A 16,519-nucleotide genomic window follows, 5' to 3' on the forward strand; every position below is an offset into this window, starting at 1 on the left:
CCCACTGCTTCCCTCACACACACTCACTGTTAAAGGCTCCGCTGCTCCCCCTGCACTCTCTCACTGTTAAAGGCTCCACTGCTCCTCTCGCAGTCTCTCATTATTAAAGGCTCCGCTGCTTCCCTCACACACACTCTCTGTTAAAGGCCCGGCTGCTCCTCTCGCAGCCTCTCGTTGTTAGAGGCTCCGCTGCTTCTCTCACATACACTCACTGTTAAAGGCACCGCTGTTCCTCTTGCATTCTCTCGCTGTTTATGACCCTGCTACTCCTCTTGTACTCTCTCTTGGTATAAGGCCCCACTGCTCCTCTCACACTTTCTCACTGTTAATGACCCTGCTGCTCCTCTCACATTCTCTCACTGTTGACAAAACTGCTGATCCTCTCTCACTGTTAATGACCCCGCTGCTCCTCTCATTCTCTCAATGTTAAAGGTCCCGCTGCTCCTCTCGCTCGCTGTTAAAGACCTTCCTGCTCCTCTCGTTCTCTCACCGTTAAAGGCCACGCTGCTCCTCTCATTCTCACCCACTGTTTATGACCTTGCTGCTCCTCTCTCACTCTCGCACTTTCTCATTTCTAATGACCCCGCTGCTCCTCTCGAACTCTCACTGTTAAAGGTCGCGCTCCTTCTCACGCACTCTCTCACTGTTAATGACCTCGCTGCTCCTCTCGCACCCACTAATTGTTAAAAGTCCTGCTGCTCCTCTCATACTCTCTCCGTGTTAAAGGTCCCGCTGCTCCTCTCGTTCACTCGCTGTTAAAGGTCCCGCTGCTCCTCTCACATTCTCACTGTTAAAGGCCAAGCTGCTCCTCTCGTTCTCTCACTTTTTTTGATCCTGCTACTTCTTTCTCACTCTCACTTGGTAAAAGGCCCCACTGCTCCTCACATTCTCTCACTGTTAATGACAATGCTGCTCTTCTCATATTCTCTGTCGACAATACTGCTGCTCCTCTCACACACTCTCACTTCTAATGACCCTGCGGCTCCTCTTGAACTCTCTCACTATTAAAGGTCGCGCTCCTTCTCAAGCACTCTCTCACTGTTAAAGGTCCCTCTGCTCCTCTTGCACTTTCTCACTCTTAATGACCCTGCTGCGCCTCTTGCACCCTCTCACTGTTAAAGATCCCACTGCTCCTCTCGTTCTCTGTTAAACGTCCTACTGCTTCTCTCGTTCTCTCGCTGTTAAAAGCCCCGCTGCTCCTCTTGCACTCTCTCACTTTTAAAGATACCGCTGCTCCTCTCGCACTCTCTCACTGTTAAAGAAACCGCTGCTCCTCTCGCACTGTTAAAGATACCGCTGCTCCTCCCGTTCACTCACTGTTAAAGGTCCCGCTGCTCTCACTGTTAATGGCCCCTCAGTCCTCTCACCCTCTCTCACTGTCAATGATCCCCCACTGCCCCTAGCACACTCACTGATTAAGATCCCACTGCTCCTCTCGCACTCCCTCACTGTTAATGACCCCTCAGCTCCTCTCACCGTCAATGATCTCCCACTGCTCCTCTGACTCTCACTATTAATGACACTGCTGCTCCTATCGCATTCTCACTGATAAAGGTCCTGCTGCTCATCTTGCTCTCTCTTGCTATTAATAACCCCGCTGCCCTTCTCACACCCTCTTACTGTTGAAGGTCCCACTGCTCCTCTTGCATTCCCTCACTGTTAAAAGGACATACTGCTCCTCTCACTCACTGTTCATGATCCCACTCTCTTGTTGCACTCTTTCACTGTTAATGCTCCTGCTGCACCCCTTGCTCTGACTGCTAAAGACCCCGGTGCTCATCTCGTACTTTCTCACTGTTAAAGGCCCCTTTGTTCCTCTTGCACTCTCTCACTCTTACTGACCCCACTGCTCCTCACACTCCCTCACTGTTAATGAGACTGCTGCTCCTCTCACACTTTCACTGATAAAGGTACCGCTGCTCTGCTCATTCTCACTGTTAATGGTCCCGCTGCTCCGCTCGTTCTCTTGCTGTTAAAGGCCCTCTTGCTCCTCTTGTTCTCTCACTGTTAAAGGTCCCGCTGCTCCTCTCATCCTCACTGATAATGGCCCTGCTGCTCCTCTCGTTCTCTGTGTTAAAGGGCCCACTACTCCGCTCATTTTCTTGCTGTTAAAGGCCCTTCTGCCCATTTCATTCTCTCACGTTTAAAGGCCCTCCTACTCCTCTTGTTCTCACACTGTTAAAGGGCCTGCTGCTCCCCTTGTGCGCTCTCACTGTTAAAAGCCTCACTGCTCCTCTCACACTATTTCATTGTTAAAGGTCCCACTGCTCCTCTCGTTCTCTCACTGTTAAAGGTCCCGCAGCTCCTCTTGCACACTCTCACCGTTAAAGGTCCCGCAGCTCCTCTCATTCTCTCGCTGTTAAAGGTCCCGCTGCTCCTCTCGTTCTCACTGATAATGGCTCCACTGCTCCTCTCGTTCTCTAAGTGTTAAAGGCCCCACTGCTCCTCTCACACTCTCGCTGTTAAAGGCCCTCCTGCTCCTCTCGTTCTCTCACTGTCAACAACACTGCTGCTCCTCTCGCACTCTCACTGTTAATGACCCCGCTGCTCCTCTCGAACTCTGTCACTATTAAAAGGTCGCGCTTCTTCTCATGCACCCTCTCACTGTTAAAAGGTCCCGCTGCTCCTCTCGTTCTCACTATTAAAGGCCCCACCTCTCCTCTTGCACTCTAACTGTTAATGACCCTGCTACTTCTCTCTCACTCTGTTAAAGGCCCCACTGCTCCTCTCTCACTTAATGGCCCCTCTGCCCCATTCGCACCCTCTCTCACTGTCAATGATCTCCCAAAGCTCCTCTGACACTCTCACTATCACTGACACTGCTGCTCCTATCGCATTCTCTCACTGATAAAGATGCTGCTGCTCCACTTGCACTCTTGCTATTAATAACCCTGCTGCTCTTCTCACACCATCTCACTGTTGAAGATCCCACTGCTCCTCTTGCACTCCCTCACTGTTAAAGGACCTGCTGCTCCTCTCTCACTGTTAATGATCCCACTCTACTGTTGCACTCTTTCACTGTTAATGCAGTGTGAGCACACTCTCACACTCACTGTTAATGGCCCCGCTGCTTCTCTCGCTCTCAATGTTAAAGGGTGTGCTGTTCTCTCAAATTCCCTCGCTGTTAAAGATCCCGCTCGCACTCCCTAAGGGGCCGTTCTCCTCCTCTCGCACTCGCTCACTGCAAAGCGTCCCACATCTTCTCTCGCACTCTCTCACTGTTAATCCCCACCTGCTCCTCCCGAATTCCCTCACTGTTCATGGCCCCGCCGCTCCTCCCGAATTCCCTCACTCTTCATGGCCCCGCCGCTCCTCCCGAATTCCCTCACTCTTCAAGGCCCCGCCGCTCCTCCCGAATTCCCTCACTCTTCATGGCCCCGCCGCTCCTCCCGAATTCCCTCACTCTTCATGGCCCCGCCGCTCCTCCCGAATTCCCTCACTCTTCAAGGCCCCGCCGCTCCTCCCGAATTCCCTCACTCTTCATGGCCCCGCCGCTCCTCCCGAATTCCCTCACTCTTCATGGCCCCGCCGCTCCTCCCGCACCCCCTCACTCTTCATGGCCCCGCCGCCCCTCCCGCACCCCCTCACTCTTCATGGCCCCGCCGCCCCTCCCGCACCCCCTCACTCTTCATGGCCCCGCCGCCCCTCCCGCACCCCCTCACTCTTCATGGCCCCGCCGCCCCTCCCGCACCCCCTCACTCTTCATGGCCCCGCCGCCCCTCCCGCACCCCCTCACTCTTCATGGCCCCGCCGCCCCTCCCGCACCCCCTCACTCTTCATGGCCCCGCCGCCCCTCCCGCACCCCCTCACTCTTCATGGCCCCGCCGCCCCTCCCGCACCCCCTCACTCTTCATGGCCCCGCCGCCCCTCCCGCACCCCCTCACTCTTCATGGCCCCGCCGCCCCTCCCGCACCCCCTCACTCTTCATGGCCCCGCCGCCCCTCCCGCACCCCCTCACTCTTCATGGCCCCGCCGCCCCTCCCGCACCCCCTCACTCTTCATGGCCCCGCCGCCCCTCCCGCACCCCCTCACTCTTCATGGCCCCGCCGCCCCTCCCGCACCCCCTCACTCTTCATGGCCCCGCCGCCCCTCCCGCACCCCCTCACTCTTCATGGCCCCGCCGCCCCTCCCGCACCCCCTCACTCTTCATGGCCCCGCCGCCCCTCCCGCACCCCCTCACTCTTCATGGCCCCGCCGCCCCTCCCGCACCCCCTCACTCTTCATGGCCCCGCCGCCCCTCCCGCACCCCCTCACTCTTCATGGCCCCGCCGCCCCTCCCGCACCCCCTCACTCTTCATGGCCCCGCCGCCCCTCCCGCACCCCCTCACTCTTCATGGCCCCGCCGCCCCTCCCGCACCCCCTCACTCTTCATGGCCCCGCCGCCCCTCCCGCACCCCCTCACTCTTCATGGCCCCGCCGCCCCTCCCGCACCCCCTCACTCTTCATGGTCCCGCCGCCCCTCCCGCACCCCCTCACTCTTCATGGCCCCGCCGCCCCTCTCGCACCCCCTCACTCTTCATGGCCCCGCCGCCCCTCTCGCACTCCCTCACTCTTCATGGTCCCGCCGCCCCTCTCGCACTCCCTCACTCTTCATGGTCCCGCCGCCCCTCTCGCACTCCCTCACTCTTCATGGTCCCGCCGCCCCTCTCGCACTCCCTCACTCTTCATGGTCCCGCCGCCCCTCTCGCACTCCCTCACTCTTCATGGTCCCGCCGCCCCTCTCGCACTCCCTCACTCTTCATGGTCCCGCCGCCCCTCTCGCACTCCCTCACTCTTCATGGTCCCGCCGCCCCTCTCGCACTCCCTCACTCTTCATGGTCCCGCCGCCCCTCTCGCACTCCCTCACTCTTAATGGTCCCGCCGCCCCTCTCGCACTCCCTCACTCTTAATGGTCCCGCCGCCCCTCTCGCACTCCCTCACTCTTAATGGTCCCGCCGCCCCTCTCGCACTCCCTCACTCTTAATGGTCCCGCCGCCCCTCTCGCACTCCCTCACTCTTAATGGTCCCGCCGCCCCTCTCGCACTCCCTCACTCTTCATGGTCCCGCCGCCCCTCTCGCACTCCCTCACTCTTCATGGTCCCCGCCGCCCCTCTCGCACCCCCTCACTCTTAATGGTCCCGCCGCCCCTCTCGCACTCCCTCACTCTTAATGGCCCCGCCGCCCCTCTCGCACTCCCTCACTCTTAATGGTCCCCGCCGCCCCTCTCGCACTCCCTCACTCTTAATGGTCCCGCCGCCCCTCTCGCACTCCCTCACTCTTAATGGTCCCGCCGCCCCTCTCGCACTCCCTCACTCTTCATGGTCCCGCCGCCCCTCTCGCACTCCCTCACTCTTAATGGTCCCGCCGCCCCTCTCGCACTCCCTCACTCTTAATGGTCCCGCCGCCCCTCTCGCACTCCCTCACTCTTAATGGTCCCGCCGCCCCTCTCGCACTCCCTCACTCTTAATGGTCCCGCCGCCCCTCTCGCACTCCCTCACTCTTAATGGTCCCGCCGCCCCTCTCGCACTCCCTCACTCTTAATGGTCCCGCCGCCCCTCTCGCACTCCCTCACTCTTAATGGTCCCGCCGCCCCTCTCGCACTCCCTCACTCTTAATGGTCCCGCCGCCCCTCTCGCACTCCCTCACTCTTAATGGTCCCGCCGCCCCTCTCGCACTCCCTCACTCTTAATGGTCCCGCCGCCCCTCTCGCACTCCCTCACTCTTAATGGTCCCGCCGCCCCTCTCGCACTCCCTCACTCTTAATGGTCCCGCCGCCCCTCTCGCACTCCCTCACTCTTAATGGTCCCGCCGCCCCTCTCGCACTCCCTCACTCTTAATGGTCCCGCCGCCCCTCTCGCACTCCCTCACTCTTAATGGTCCCGCCGCCCCTCTCGCACTCCCTCACTCTTAATGGTCCCGCCGCCCCTCTCGCACTCCCTCACTCTTAATGGTCCCGCCGCCCCTCTCGCACTCCCTCACTCTTAATGGTCCCGCCGCCCCTCTCGCACTATCTCATTGTTTCACCCTCTTTCTACCCTCACACGCCCTCACTGTTAAAGGGCCCGCTGCTCCTCTCACACTCTCTCACTGTTTAATGTTCTGCTGCTCTTCTCGCAGTCCGTGTTAAAAGTCCCGCTGCTCCACTCGAACTCTCACTGTTAATGGCTCAGCTGCTCCTCTCTCTCTCATTGTTAAATGTCCCACTGCCCCTCTCTCACACTTTTACTGTTAAAGACACCGCTTCTCCTCTTGCTCTGTCTCACTGTTAAACGCCCCTCTGCTCCTCTTGCACTCCCTCACTGTTAAAAGGTTCCCCTGATCCTCTCGCACTTTCTCACTGTTAAGGGTCCCGCTGTTCCTCGCGCACTCTCTCACTGTTAAACCCCCCTCTGCACTTCTTGCATTCCCTCAGTGTTAAAGGTTCTGCTGCTCCTCTTGCACTCTCATTGTTAAACTATCTCTTCTACTCTCACACGCCCTCACTGTTAAAGATTCTGCTGCTCCTCTCGCACTCTCTCACTGTGAAACTCCCCTCTGCTCCTCTCTCACTGTTAATGGCTCAGCTGCTCCTCTCTCTCATAATTAAATGTCCCACTGCCCCTCTCACTCTCCTTTAATGTTAAAGACCGCGCTTCTCCACTTGCTCTGTCTCACTGTTAAAGACCCCTCTGCTCCTCTCGCACTCTCTTATAGTTAAACGTCCCGCTGTTCCTTTCACTCTCACTGTTAAAGGTCCCGCTGCTCTTTTCGCACTCTCACTGTTAAAACCCCCTCTGCTCCTCTAGCACCCTCTCATTGTTAAAGGTCCCCCTGCTCCTCCGCACTTTCTCACTGTTAAAAGGTCCCGCTGCTCCTCTCGTACTCTCTCACTGTTCGAAGCTGTTCTCCTCGTCTCGCACTCATTGTTAAACGTCCTACTTCTTCTCTCGCACTCTCACACTGTGAAACCCCCCTCTGCTCCTCTCGCACTCTCACGGTTAAAGGTCCCGCTGCTCCTCACGCACTCTCTCACTGTTAATGGCTCAGCTGCGCCTCTCTCTCTCTCTCTCTCTCACACATAGTTAAATGTCCCACTGCCCCTCTCACATTCTTCTACTGTTAAAGACCGCACTTCTCCACTTGCTCTGTCTCACTGTTAAAGGCCCCTCTGCTCCTCTCGCACTCATTGTTTCTGGTCCGCTGCTCCTCTCGTTCCCTCACTTTTAAAGATCCTGCTGCTCCTCTCGCACTCTCGCTGTGAAACGTCCCGCTGTTCCTTTCACTCTCATTGTTAAATGTCCCGCTGCTCCTCTCTCACTTTCTCATTATTAAACGTCCTGCTGCTCTTTCACTCTCCCACTGTTAAAGCTCCTGCTGCTCCTCTCGCACTCTCTCATTGTTAATGGCTCAGCTGCTCCTCTCGCGCTCTCATTGTTAAAGCTCCCGCTGCTCCTCTCGTACTCTCTCACTGTTCGAGGCCGTTCTCCTCATCTCGCACTCTCTCATTGTTAAACGTCCTACTTCTTCTCTCGCACTCTCTCATTGTGAAACCCCCCTCTGCTCCTCTCGCACTCTCTCACGGTTAAAGGTCCCGCTGCTCCTCTCACGGCTAATGGCTCAGCTACTCCTCTCACTGTCTCATTGTTAAATGTCCCACTGCCCCTCTCACACCCTTTTACTGTTAAAGACTGCGCTTCTCCACTTGCTCTGTCTCACTGTTAAAGGCCCCTCTGCTCCTCTCGCACACTCATTGTTTATGGCCCGCTGCTCCTCTCGCTCCCTCACTGTTAAAGATCCTGCCGCTCCTCTCGCACTCTCTCACTGTTAAATCCCCCTCTGGTCCTCTTGCACTCCCTCACTGTTAAAGGTTCCCCTGCTCCTTTCGCACTTTCTTACTGTTAAAGATTCCGCTGCTCCTCTCGTTCTCTCACTGTCAAAGATCCTGCTTCTCCTCTCACGCTCACTGTTAATGGCTCAGCTGCTCCTCTCGTACTCTCAATGTTAAACGTTCTGCTGCTCCTCTTGCCCTCCCTCATTGTTAAAGGTGCCACTGCCCCCTCACACACTTATACTGTTAAAGACCCCACTTCTCCTCTTGCTCTCTCACTGTTAAAGACCCCTCTGCCCCTCTCGCACTCTCTCACTGTTATTGGCCTCACAGCTCCTCTCGCACTCTCTCACTGTTAAGAAACCCGCTGCTCCACTCGCACTCTCTCATAGTTAAAGATCCCGCTTCCGCTTCTCCTCTCGCACACTCACTGTTAAGGGTCCCACTGTTCCTCCCGTACTGTCTCACTGTTAATGGTTACTCTGGTCCTCTTGAACTCTTTCACTTTTAAAGATCCCACTTCTCCCCTTGCACTCTCTCACTATTAAAGGTCCCCTTCACCATTTACTCTCTCTCACTGTTAAAAGTCCCGCTGCTCATCTCGCACTTTCTCACTGTTAAGGGTCCCGTTGTTCCTCTTGCACTCTCTCACTGTTAAACACCCCTCTGCTCCTCTCGCACTCTCACTATTAAATGTCCCACTGCTCCTCTTGATCTCTCACTGTTAAAAGCCCCCCTGCTTCTCTCGCACTCTCTCACTTTTAAAACTCCCTCTACTTCTCTCGCACTGTCTCACTATTAGATGTCCCGCTGCTCCTCTCGCATTTTCTCATTGTTAAAGGTCCCGCTGCTCCTCTCGCTCTCTCACTGTTAAAGGTTCTGCTGCTCCTCTCACATTTTCTCACTGTTAAAGGTCACGCTGTTCCTCTCGCCGTTTCTCACTATTAATGACCCCACTTCTCCTCTCGTACTCTCTCACTATTAAAGGCCCCACTGTCCCTCTCACATGCTCCCTCTGTTAATGGCCCCACTGCTCCTCTCGCACTCCCTCACTGTTAAAGTTCCCACAACTCCTCTTGATCACTCATTGTTAAAGGTCCTGCTGCTCCTATTGCTCTCTTTCATTTTTATGACCCCACTGCTCCTCTTGCACTCTCTCACTGTTAATGACCCTGCTGCTCCTCTCATATTCTCTCACTGTTAATGACCCTGCTGCTCCTCCCACGCTCTCTGACTGTTAATGACCTGATCATATTTTCAGTAACCCAGACAGATCTGGTGGTGGATGTCTTATCCAGTTGTCCACCATATCCTTTCAAGTCTGCCTCTCTTGAAACTTAAAATAACCATCAAGGTGAGAGAGAGCAATGGGTTTATTGGGGACTAGGACATCAAAAGTGGTGTGAAGTTGAGTAAATCAGGAGCTGCAGAAATCTTGTAGTGAATGGAGGGCTTGAGGCTAGACAGTTGAGATTTTGAAAGTCCAGTTGGAAGTGAATTTGGGGGTAGTTTTTTCCAGAGACAGATACAGAAAGAGATAGGGTGGGGTTGTGGAAGAGGGATGCTGGAATATGATACAAGGAAGTGATCAGTGATGGCCTTAACTGCGATTGGTACTATTGGAGTAGCAAGGCCATGTGAGATAGCAAGGTCAAGGAGGTGGCCGTAAATGTTAGTTGGTGATAGTGTTTTTCGCGATCACCAGACATCTCAAAGCACTTTACAGCCAATTAAGTACATTTTGAAGTGTGGTAGCTGTTGTAATATAGGAAACTGTGTGGTCAGAATGCACACAGCACCTCCCACAAACAGCAATTTGATAACGACCAGATAATCTGTTTTTGTGATATTGATTGAAGGATAAATATTGACCAGAACACTGCGTTTTGAAGTAGCCCGATGAGATTGTTTATGTCCACCTGTGCAGGCATGTGCAGAGGGGGCCTTGATTTAACATCTCATCCAAAAGATGGCACCTCTGAGAGTGCAGTGCTCCCTCAGGACTGCACTGTAATTTCAGTCTTGATTTTTATGCTCAAGGCCTGGAGTGGAACTTAAACCAGGAACCTTGTGCCTCAGAGGTGAGAGTGCCACACATTGAGCCATGGCACAAAAGCTGCTATTGGGTATGTCATTTAGACCTAGTTGTGATTTCAATTGCCAATTGTGGCAGCAGTGTGCAGTTTTGACCTCCCAGAGAAACATGACAGCAGGCGGAATCATAATCCAAAGAGGGGAACATAAGTTTGCCTTTCTTTCTATTTTTTTGGTTTCCTGTGGGCAAGGCGATACAACAGCAGAAAAAGAATCTCCACTGTTCATGTTTTCCTTTCTCTTCCTCTGACCATGATTAACTGCCTCCTCCCTCATCCCTTACCTTAGCCAGAGACTGTCCCTTTCACCTCCGGCTGTGCAAAATCCACTCTTACCCATTAACGAACTAGACATTCCTACCGCTTTGGATGGGAGTACATCCTGAAACATTAATGAACCCCAGGACCTGTACTCAGGGTCTGATTAAAATTTGGGCTGTTGTCTAGATAATCTCTGACCATTTTTGTTATTTTACAGGAAGTTCTTCACGCTTCAGGATAGACATAGTATTTTCACAATGGACCATTTCCCACTCTGGTACCGACGGGCTGCTGAGCACCCAGCTGGGCATTTTGTTTACTACATAGCCTTTGAGGAAGACATGGGTTAGTGTTCTTAAGCATTATTACTCAAATACTGCTGTATATGTAGTTGCACCTCGTAAGTTGTTCATATATGTGTCTTCACATTTCAGTGCCTATTGCTTGATTTATGTGCATCTCTGTATGTCTGTGCATTTAATTGTATATGTGGGTTAGGGCAGAATTTAATACCCTCCCCCAAAACTGGAAGCCCCCCTCCCCTTGTTTTGAAAAAAAAATGTTAATTGGCTTGTTGAAGTAATTAAAGGTCCAATACACCTGAAATTTGGGTGATTTTCAACAATTCACTGAGCCTGCATGGACATAATGGTCAGGTGTAACTCTTGCCAGGTGAGTATGTGCAGCACAGTATGTTCAAAAAGCTTCAGAATTTGTCTTAATATGAGAGAGGTTGGAGGCAGCAGTTAATACTACAGTAACTGTACTTCTGGATTGTGGAGCATTGCTATTTTGGTGACTTTCCATTGAGCTAAAATAACAAGGGTGGGTGTTAGAAACTAGGGTTTCCTAGGGTGGCCATCAGACACAGCTGAGCCTTGAAAGGTAAGGTTCCTAGACGCAACCTTGGACCATGGGAACTGTTTACTATGGAGGTGGATCCTCCATTGAAAAGGAACTCAGGAGGAGGGAGAGGAGGGGAGATGGCCAGCGCCAGCTGTACCTGGCCAACCAGATGCATGAGGAAGCTGGTGCATCATCATCTGCAAAATGTGGCTGACCCAACTGTCCCCAGGCGCAAAGGCGCAGAAGACCTTACCTCATTGGACAGGTCTATAGGCAGAGGCTCAACAACCTACAGTTGACCGAGCACCATCAAGTTCCTTAGTCATCTGTGTTTATCACGTCAAACCATCACAGCTCTCTGTGACATGATGGCAGGGAGAGATAAGCACCAACTGCTTGGTAGGCTACCTGATACTGGTCACACTTAAGGTGACACGGGCTCTGAACTTCTTTGTCACAGGGTCATTTCAGACAGGGGCTGGGGATCTCTGTGGCTTATCACAGGGCACAGAACACCACTGTATCAAGGTCATTATAAATGCCTTATACCAGAGAGTTGATGAATTCATAAATTATGCTACAGACAAAGCTGGTCAAACTGAGAGAGCAAGAGGCTTTCATGCCCTAGCAGTGTTGTATGACGTTGCATGTGCCTGTATGCCATTATAATGCAAAGTTGCTCAGCAGAGCAAGGGTTAACATGGGACTGGAGAATAGCCTTACCCATGATCTGATGTATAATGTCACATGGTAATACATTGAGAGAACAGTCCAGAAAGAACACTCTGAAACCAGCCTGCATGGAGGTAACAGCACCATGCATGACAGTAACCAGGGATCTGTAAACAGTTGAAGATTAACAACAAACGGTTCATATTCAAACATATAAGTCTCAAGATCACATCATTCCCAGAAGGAGAAAACAGTTTGGACCAGTACTCTTATTTCCCAGTTTTTACTGTTTTTTCCTTCTGGGTTGAGACATCTAAAGAACCCATAATATAACAAGTAGGTTTCCCCAGCATGCAGAGGATAAGAGATTGCACCCTTGTGGCTATTATGGCACCTGCAGGCCAGCCAGGATCCTTCATAAATTGCAAAGGGATCGACTCATTAAACGTGCAGTGTGTGTTTCCACCAGCAAAGTATTCTACAAGTCTGTGTATGGTACCCTGGGAGTAGTCATGACTCATACATCTTAAGACACTCCCAGGTGCTGCGGCTCTTCACTAGCTGACACTGCAATTGGACTGATGGATTCCGGATAACAAGAGGAGATGACTAAAGAAACCTGTGAAGACCCAAGGACAGAGGCAGAGCTGAGATACAATGAGAGCCATGCAACGATCAGGGCCACATTGAGGTTCCATTGTTGAGACAGTGCAGGTGGTGCTCTTCAGTGTGCACCAGCAAGAGTCTCCTTCATTGTTATGGTTTGTAGGGCTCTCCACAACTTGGTGCTACAGAGGAGGAGGAACTTGCAGAGGAAGAGGTGAATGAGTAGAACATGTCCTTCAAATAGGTTTCAGAGGAGGATGCTGCAGAGGAGCAGTAGATGGCATTTCAGGCAGGCCGTGAACATGACCAGCGACCATGGATGTGGTGCCCATGAAACTCAGGAATCTTTTGCGGTGCTTCATGTAACAAAGCTGTGGCCATGGAGCTTCATTGGAAAAGCCTTGTCCCCCAAGATGCAAAACCCTTTCACCATCTTGAGCCTTCCTGTGTTGGGGCTCATTAGAACCTTCACAAGTGAGATCACATAAAATAACACCTTCTGTCATATACATAATCAGAATGCCATAGTGTGATGGAAGCCCTTTAATACAGATCTAACACAGCCAAAGCCTAAAATCCAAATAAAGTCCATTCAAGGTCAAACTAAAGTATTAAGAAAACAGGACAAACATCTGCAGCACATGGCAAGTAATGGAAAGCCTCACCCTCTCGCAAGTGTCTTCTTAAATTTTTTCTGCTTGGCATGCCATAGTGCTCCCCCATTGGTGGCAACAGAGCTGGAAATATGAACATATGAATATAAGAATAGATGTGGGCCATTCGCTCCCTTGAGTCTGCTCTGTCATTCAATAAGATCATTGCTGATCTGCTTGTGTTTCGAATTCCACATCCCCATCTACCTCCGATAATGTTTGATTCCCTTGCCTAACAAGAATCTATCGACCTTTGCCTTAAAACTATTCAATGACCCCCGCCTCCACCACCTTTGGAGATAGTGAATTCCAAAGTTGCACAATTCTCTCAGAGAAAAAAATTTCTCCTCATCTCTGTCCGAAAAGGGCAACCCTTAATTTTAAAACAGTGCCCCCTAGTTCTGGACTCAACCACAAGGAGAAACGTCCTTTCCTCATCCACCTTGTCAAGACCATTTAGGATCTTGTATACTTCAATCAATCACTCCTTGCTCTCCTAAACTCCAGTGGAAATAAGTCTAGGCTATCTAACCTTTCTTCATAAGACAGCTCGCTCATTCTAGGTATCAATCTAGTAAACCTCCTCTGAATTACCTCCAATGCATTTACATCCTTCCCTAAATAAGGAAACTAAAACTTCACACAGTATTCGAGATGTGGCCTCACCAATGCCCTGTATAACTGAAATATAACATCCTTAGCTTTATGTTCAAATGCTCTCTTAATAAAGATTAGCAACCCTTAGCCTCCTTAATTACTTGCTGTACCTGCATACTAACTTTTTGTGACTTGTGCACAAGAACACCTAGATCCCTCTGTAGCTCAAAATTCTGCAGTTGTTCTCCTTTTAAGTAATACTCTGCTTTTTTACTCTTCCTGCCAAAGTGAACAACTTCACATTTTCCTACATTAAACTCCTTCTGCCAGATTTTTGTCCATTCACTCAACCTATTTATGTCCATCTGCAACCTCCTTATTTCCTCTTCATAACACTTTCCTACCTATCTTTGTGTTATCTGCAAATTTAGCTACCATGCCTTTGCTGCCTTCATCTAAGTCAGTGATATAAATTGTAAAAAGTTGAGGCCCCAGCTCAGACCTCTGCGGGAATCCACTCATCACATCCTGCCAATCAGAAAAGGACCCATTTATGCATACTCTCTGTTTTCTGTCAGCCAGCCAATCTTCTACCCAGGCTAATATGTTACCCCGACACCATGAGCTTTTATTTTCCACAATAACCTTTGATGTGGCACCTTATCAAATGCATTCTGGAAATCCAAGTACAGTATATCTACAGGCTACCCTTTATCCACAACACATGTTACTCCTTCAAAAATCTCTAATAAATTGGTTAAACACAATTTCCCTTTTATAAAACCATGCTGACTCTTTCCAATTACCTTGAGTTTCTCTAAGTACCTGGCTATAACCTCCTTAATGATCATTTCTAACTCCTTCCCCACAACAGACGTCAAGCTAACTGGCCCATAGTTTCCTGTTTTCTGCCTCCCTCCCTTCTTGAATAGAGGGGTTATATTTGTTACTTTCCAGCCTGATGGAACCTTTCCGGAATCTAGTGAATTTTGGTAAATTAACACCAAAGCATTTACAACCTCATTACCAACCTCTTCTAAGGATGAAATCCATCACGACCCAGAGACCTGTCAGCCCGGAGCTCCATCAATTTGCTCAGTACCGTTTAACCAATTTATTAGAGATTTTTGAAGGAGTAACATGTGTTGTGGATAAAGGGTAGCCTGTAGATATACTGTACTTGGATTTCCAGAATGCATTTGATAAGGTGCTACATCAAAGGTTATTGTGGAAAATAAAAGCTCATGGTGTTGGGGTAACATATTAGCCTGGATAGATTGTAATTTCACCAAATTCCTTTCTCCCTTCCACTTCCTGATTTACAGCTATAACTGGAATGTTTTTTGTATCCTGTATATTGAAGACAGAAGCAAAATATTTGTTCATTCCATCTGCTATTTCCCTTTTATATACTATTAACTCACCACTGTCACTCTCCAGAGGACCAACACTCACTTTACTTACTCTTTTCCTTTTTAAATGCCTGTAGAAACTCTTGCTATTCGTTTTTACATTTCTAGCTAGCTTCCTCTCATAATCTAATTTCTTCCTCCTGATTAACCTTTTAGCCACTCTCTGCTGTTCTTTATATTCTGACCAATCACATGCCACTCATCTTTGCGCAGTTATATGCTTTTTCTTTTATTTTGATGCTTTCCTTAATTTCTTTAGCTAACCACGGATGCTTAGAATTTTTCTTTATAGTAGGAATATACTTGTTCTGAGTATTCTGAAATATCCCCTTTTATGTCTGCCTCTTAAATGCTCCTCTATTGATCTATCCTCTAGCCTAGTATCCCAGGCAGGCTGGCTGCTGAACATTTTGCCCCTTTTCTTGTGCTGACCCTTGATGGTTGTCATCTGGTTGCTCAAATCCTTGAGGGCTCCGGTGTAGTGACGGAATCCTGCACTGTGGCTGGTGCCTCTTCTGTCACTGCTGCACACTGAGGCGCTGGTGTCACTGGTAGAGAGGCTGACATCATCAGGATTGCCCTGAGAGGAGACCCCAGATGCAGTTAGTTGCTGGTTCTCTGGCATTGTGAAGTCCATTTGATCCCTCTGCTCACTTGAGAGGAATGAGGTCCTGGCGGAGAGCCCGGACACTTCACTCCACTCCTTGCCGCAATGTAATTAGCAGTACGATAAAAACTGAATCCATATTGATTAAGTCAAAAGAAAGGAAGGGATCCATTACTGTAATAAGGGTGTGCTATAGACCACCAAATAGTGGAAGGGAATTGGAGGGGGAAATAGCTAGACAAGTCCACAAGGTAAGTAAAAGGCATATAACAACAATCATGGGTGATTTTAGCTGCCCTCAAATAAACTGGCATGTAGATGCAATCAAAGTAAAAAATGGAATTCAGCTTTTACATTGTATTTAGGAATCCTTCCTCACTCAACATAAAAGACCTAACAAGAAAAGAATTGCTTCAGAATCTTGTCCCATCTTGGCCAATTAATGGGCAGCCAGCATAAAATGCGCAATGTAATAGGCTCAGCGGGAAGAGGGTGGATGCTGAGAAAAATGATGGTGCGGGTGGGCACTTCTAACAAGCTCCCTGAAGGTAGACAGCTGCTGCAGAGCTGCCTCAGGGAGCTACAGACCTGTACAAATTAAATGAGAAGGAGAAAATGCAGCAAACTGTGCCTATGCAGCACATTCAAGCAGCTGTCAACAGAACTCAAAAAACCTCAGTCACCAGACATCTCTTTCTATCATATTCCACCCCGGACATTTCATCCCACCCTGGATCGAGGTTGTAGCAAAAATGTGAAGCGCACCAGGCTGATTGGTCCATCCGCCAACCATAAAAATGGAAAGGCATGTAAAATCGTTTCAATGGACTCCTTAACGGGCTTATTTCCCGCTTAATTGTCAACAGGCACGCTTCCAACTGCTACGCAGCCAGCTGAGCAAAATATCACACCATGTAGGAGACTCGCCCAACGTCTTCTCACATAATTTCATGCTCTCTTGGGTGGGGCGCATGTCCACTCAAACA

The 16,519-nt window shown here is 50.4% G+C and overlaps 1 protein-coding gene across 1 annotated transcript in view; it reads left to right on the forward strand.

The window, feature by feature from the left end:
• The window catches only part of cacna2d4a (calcium channel, voltage-dependent, alpha 2/delta subunit 4a), a 709,103-nt gene that overhangs the window by 352,900 nt on the left and 339,684 nt on the right, over positions 1–16,519 (forward strand). The window contains exon 28 of the mRNA XM_041215640.1: positions 10,358–10,485. Within this exon, the coding sequence (XP_041071574.1) occupies positions 10,358–10,485 (128 nt within the window). The remainder of the gene's footprint in view (positions 1–10,357; positions 10,486–16,519) is intronic.

This window comes from Carcharodon carcharias, chromosome 21, assembly GCF_017639515.1.
Source record: "Carcharodon carcharias isolate sCarCar2 chromosome 21, sCarCar2.pri, whole genome shotgun sequence".
Taxonomy (NCBI): Eukaryota; Metazoa; Chordata; class Chondrichthyes; order Lamniformes; family Lamnidae; genus Carcharodon; species Carcharodon carcharias.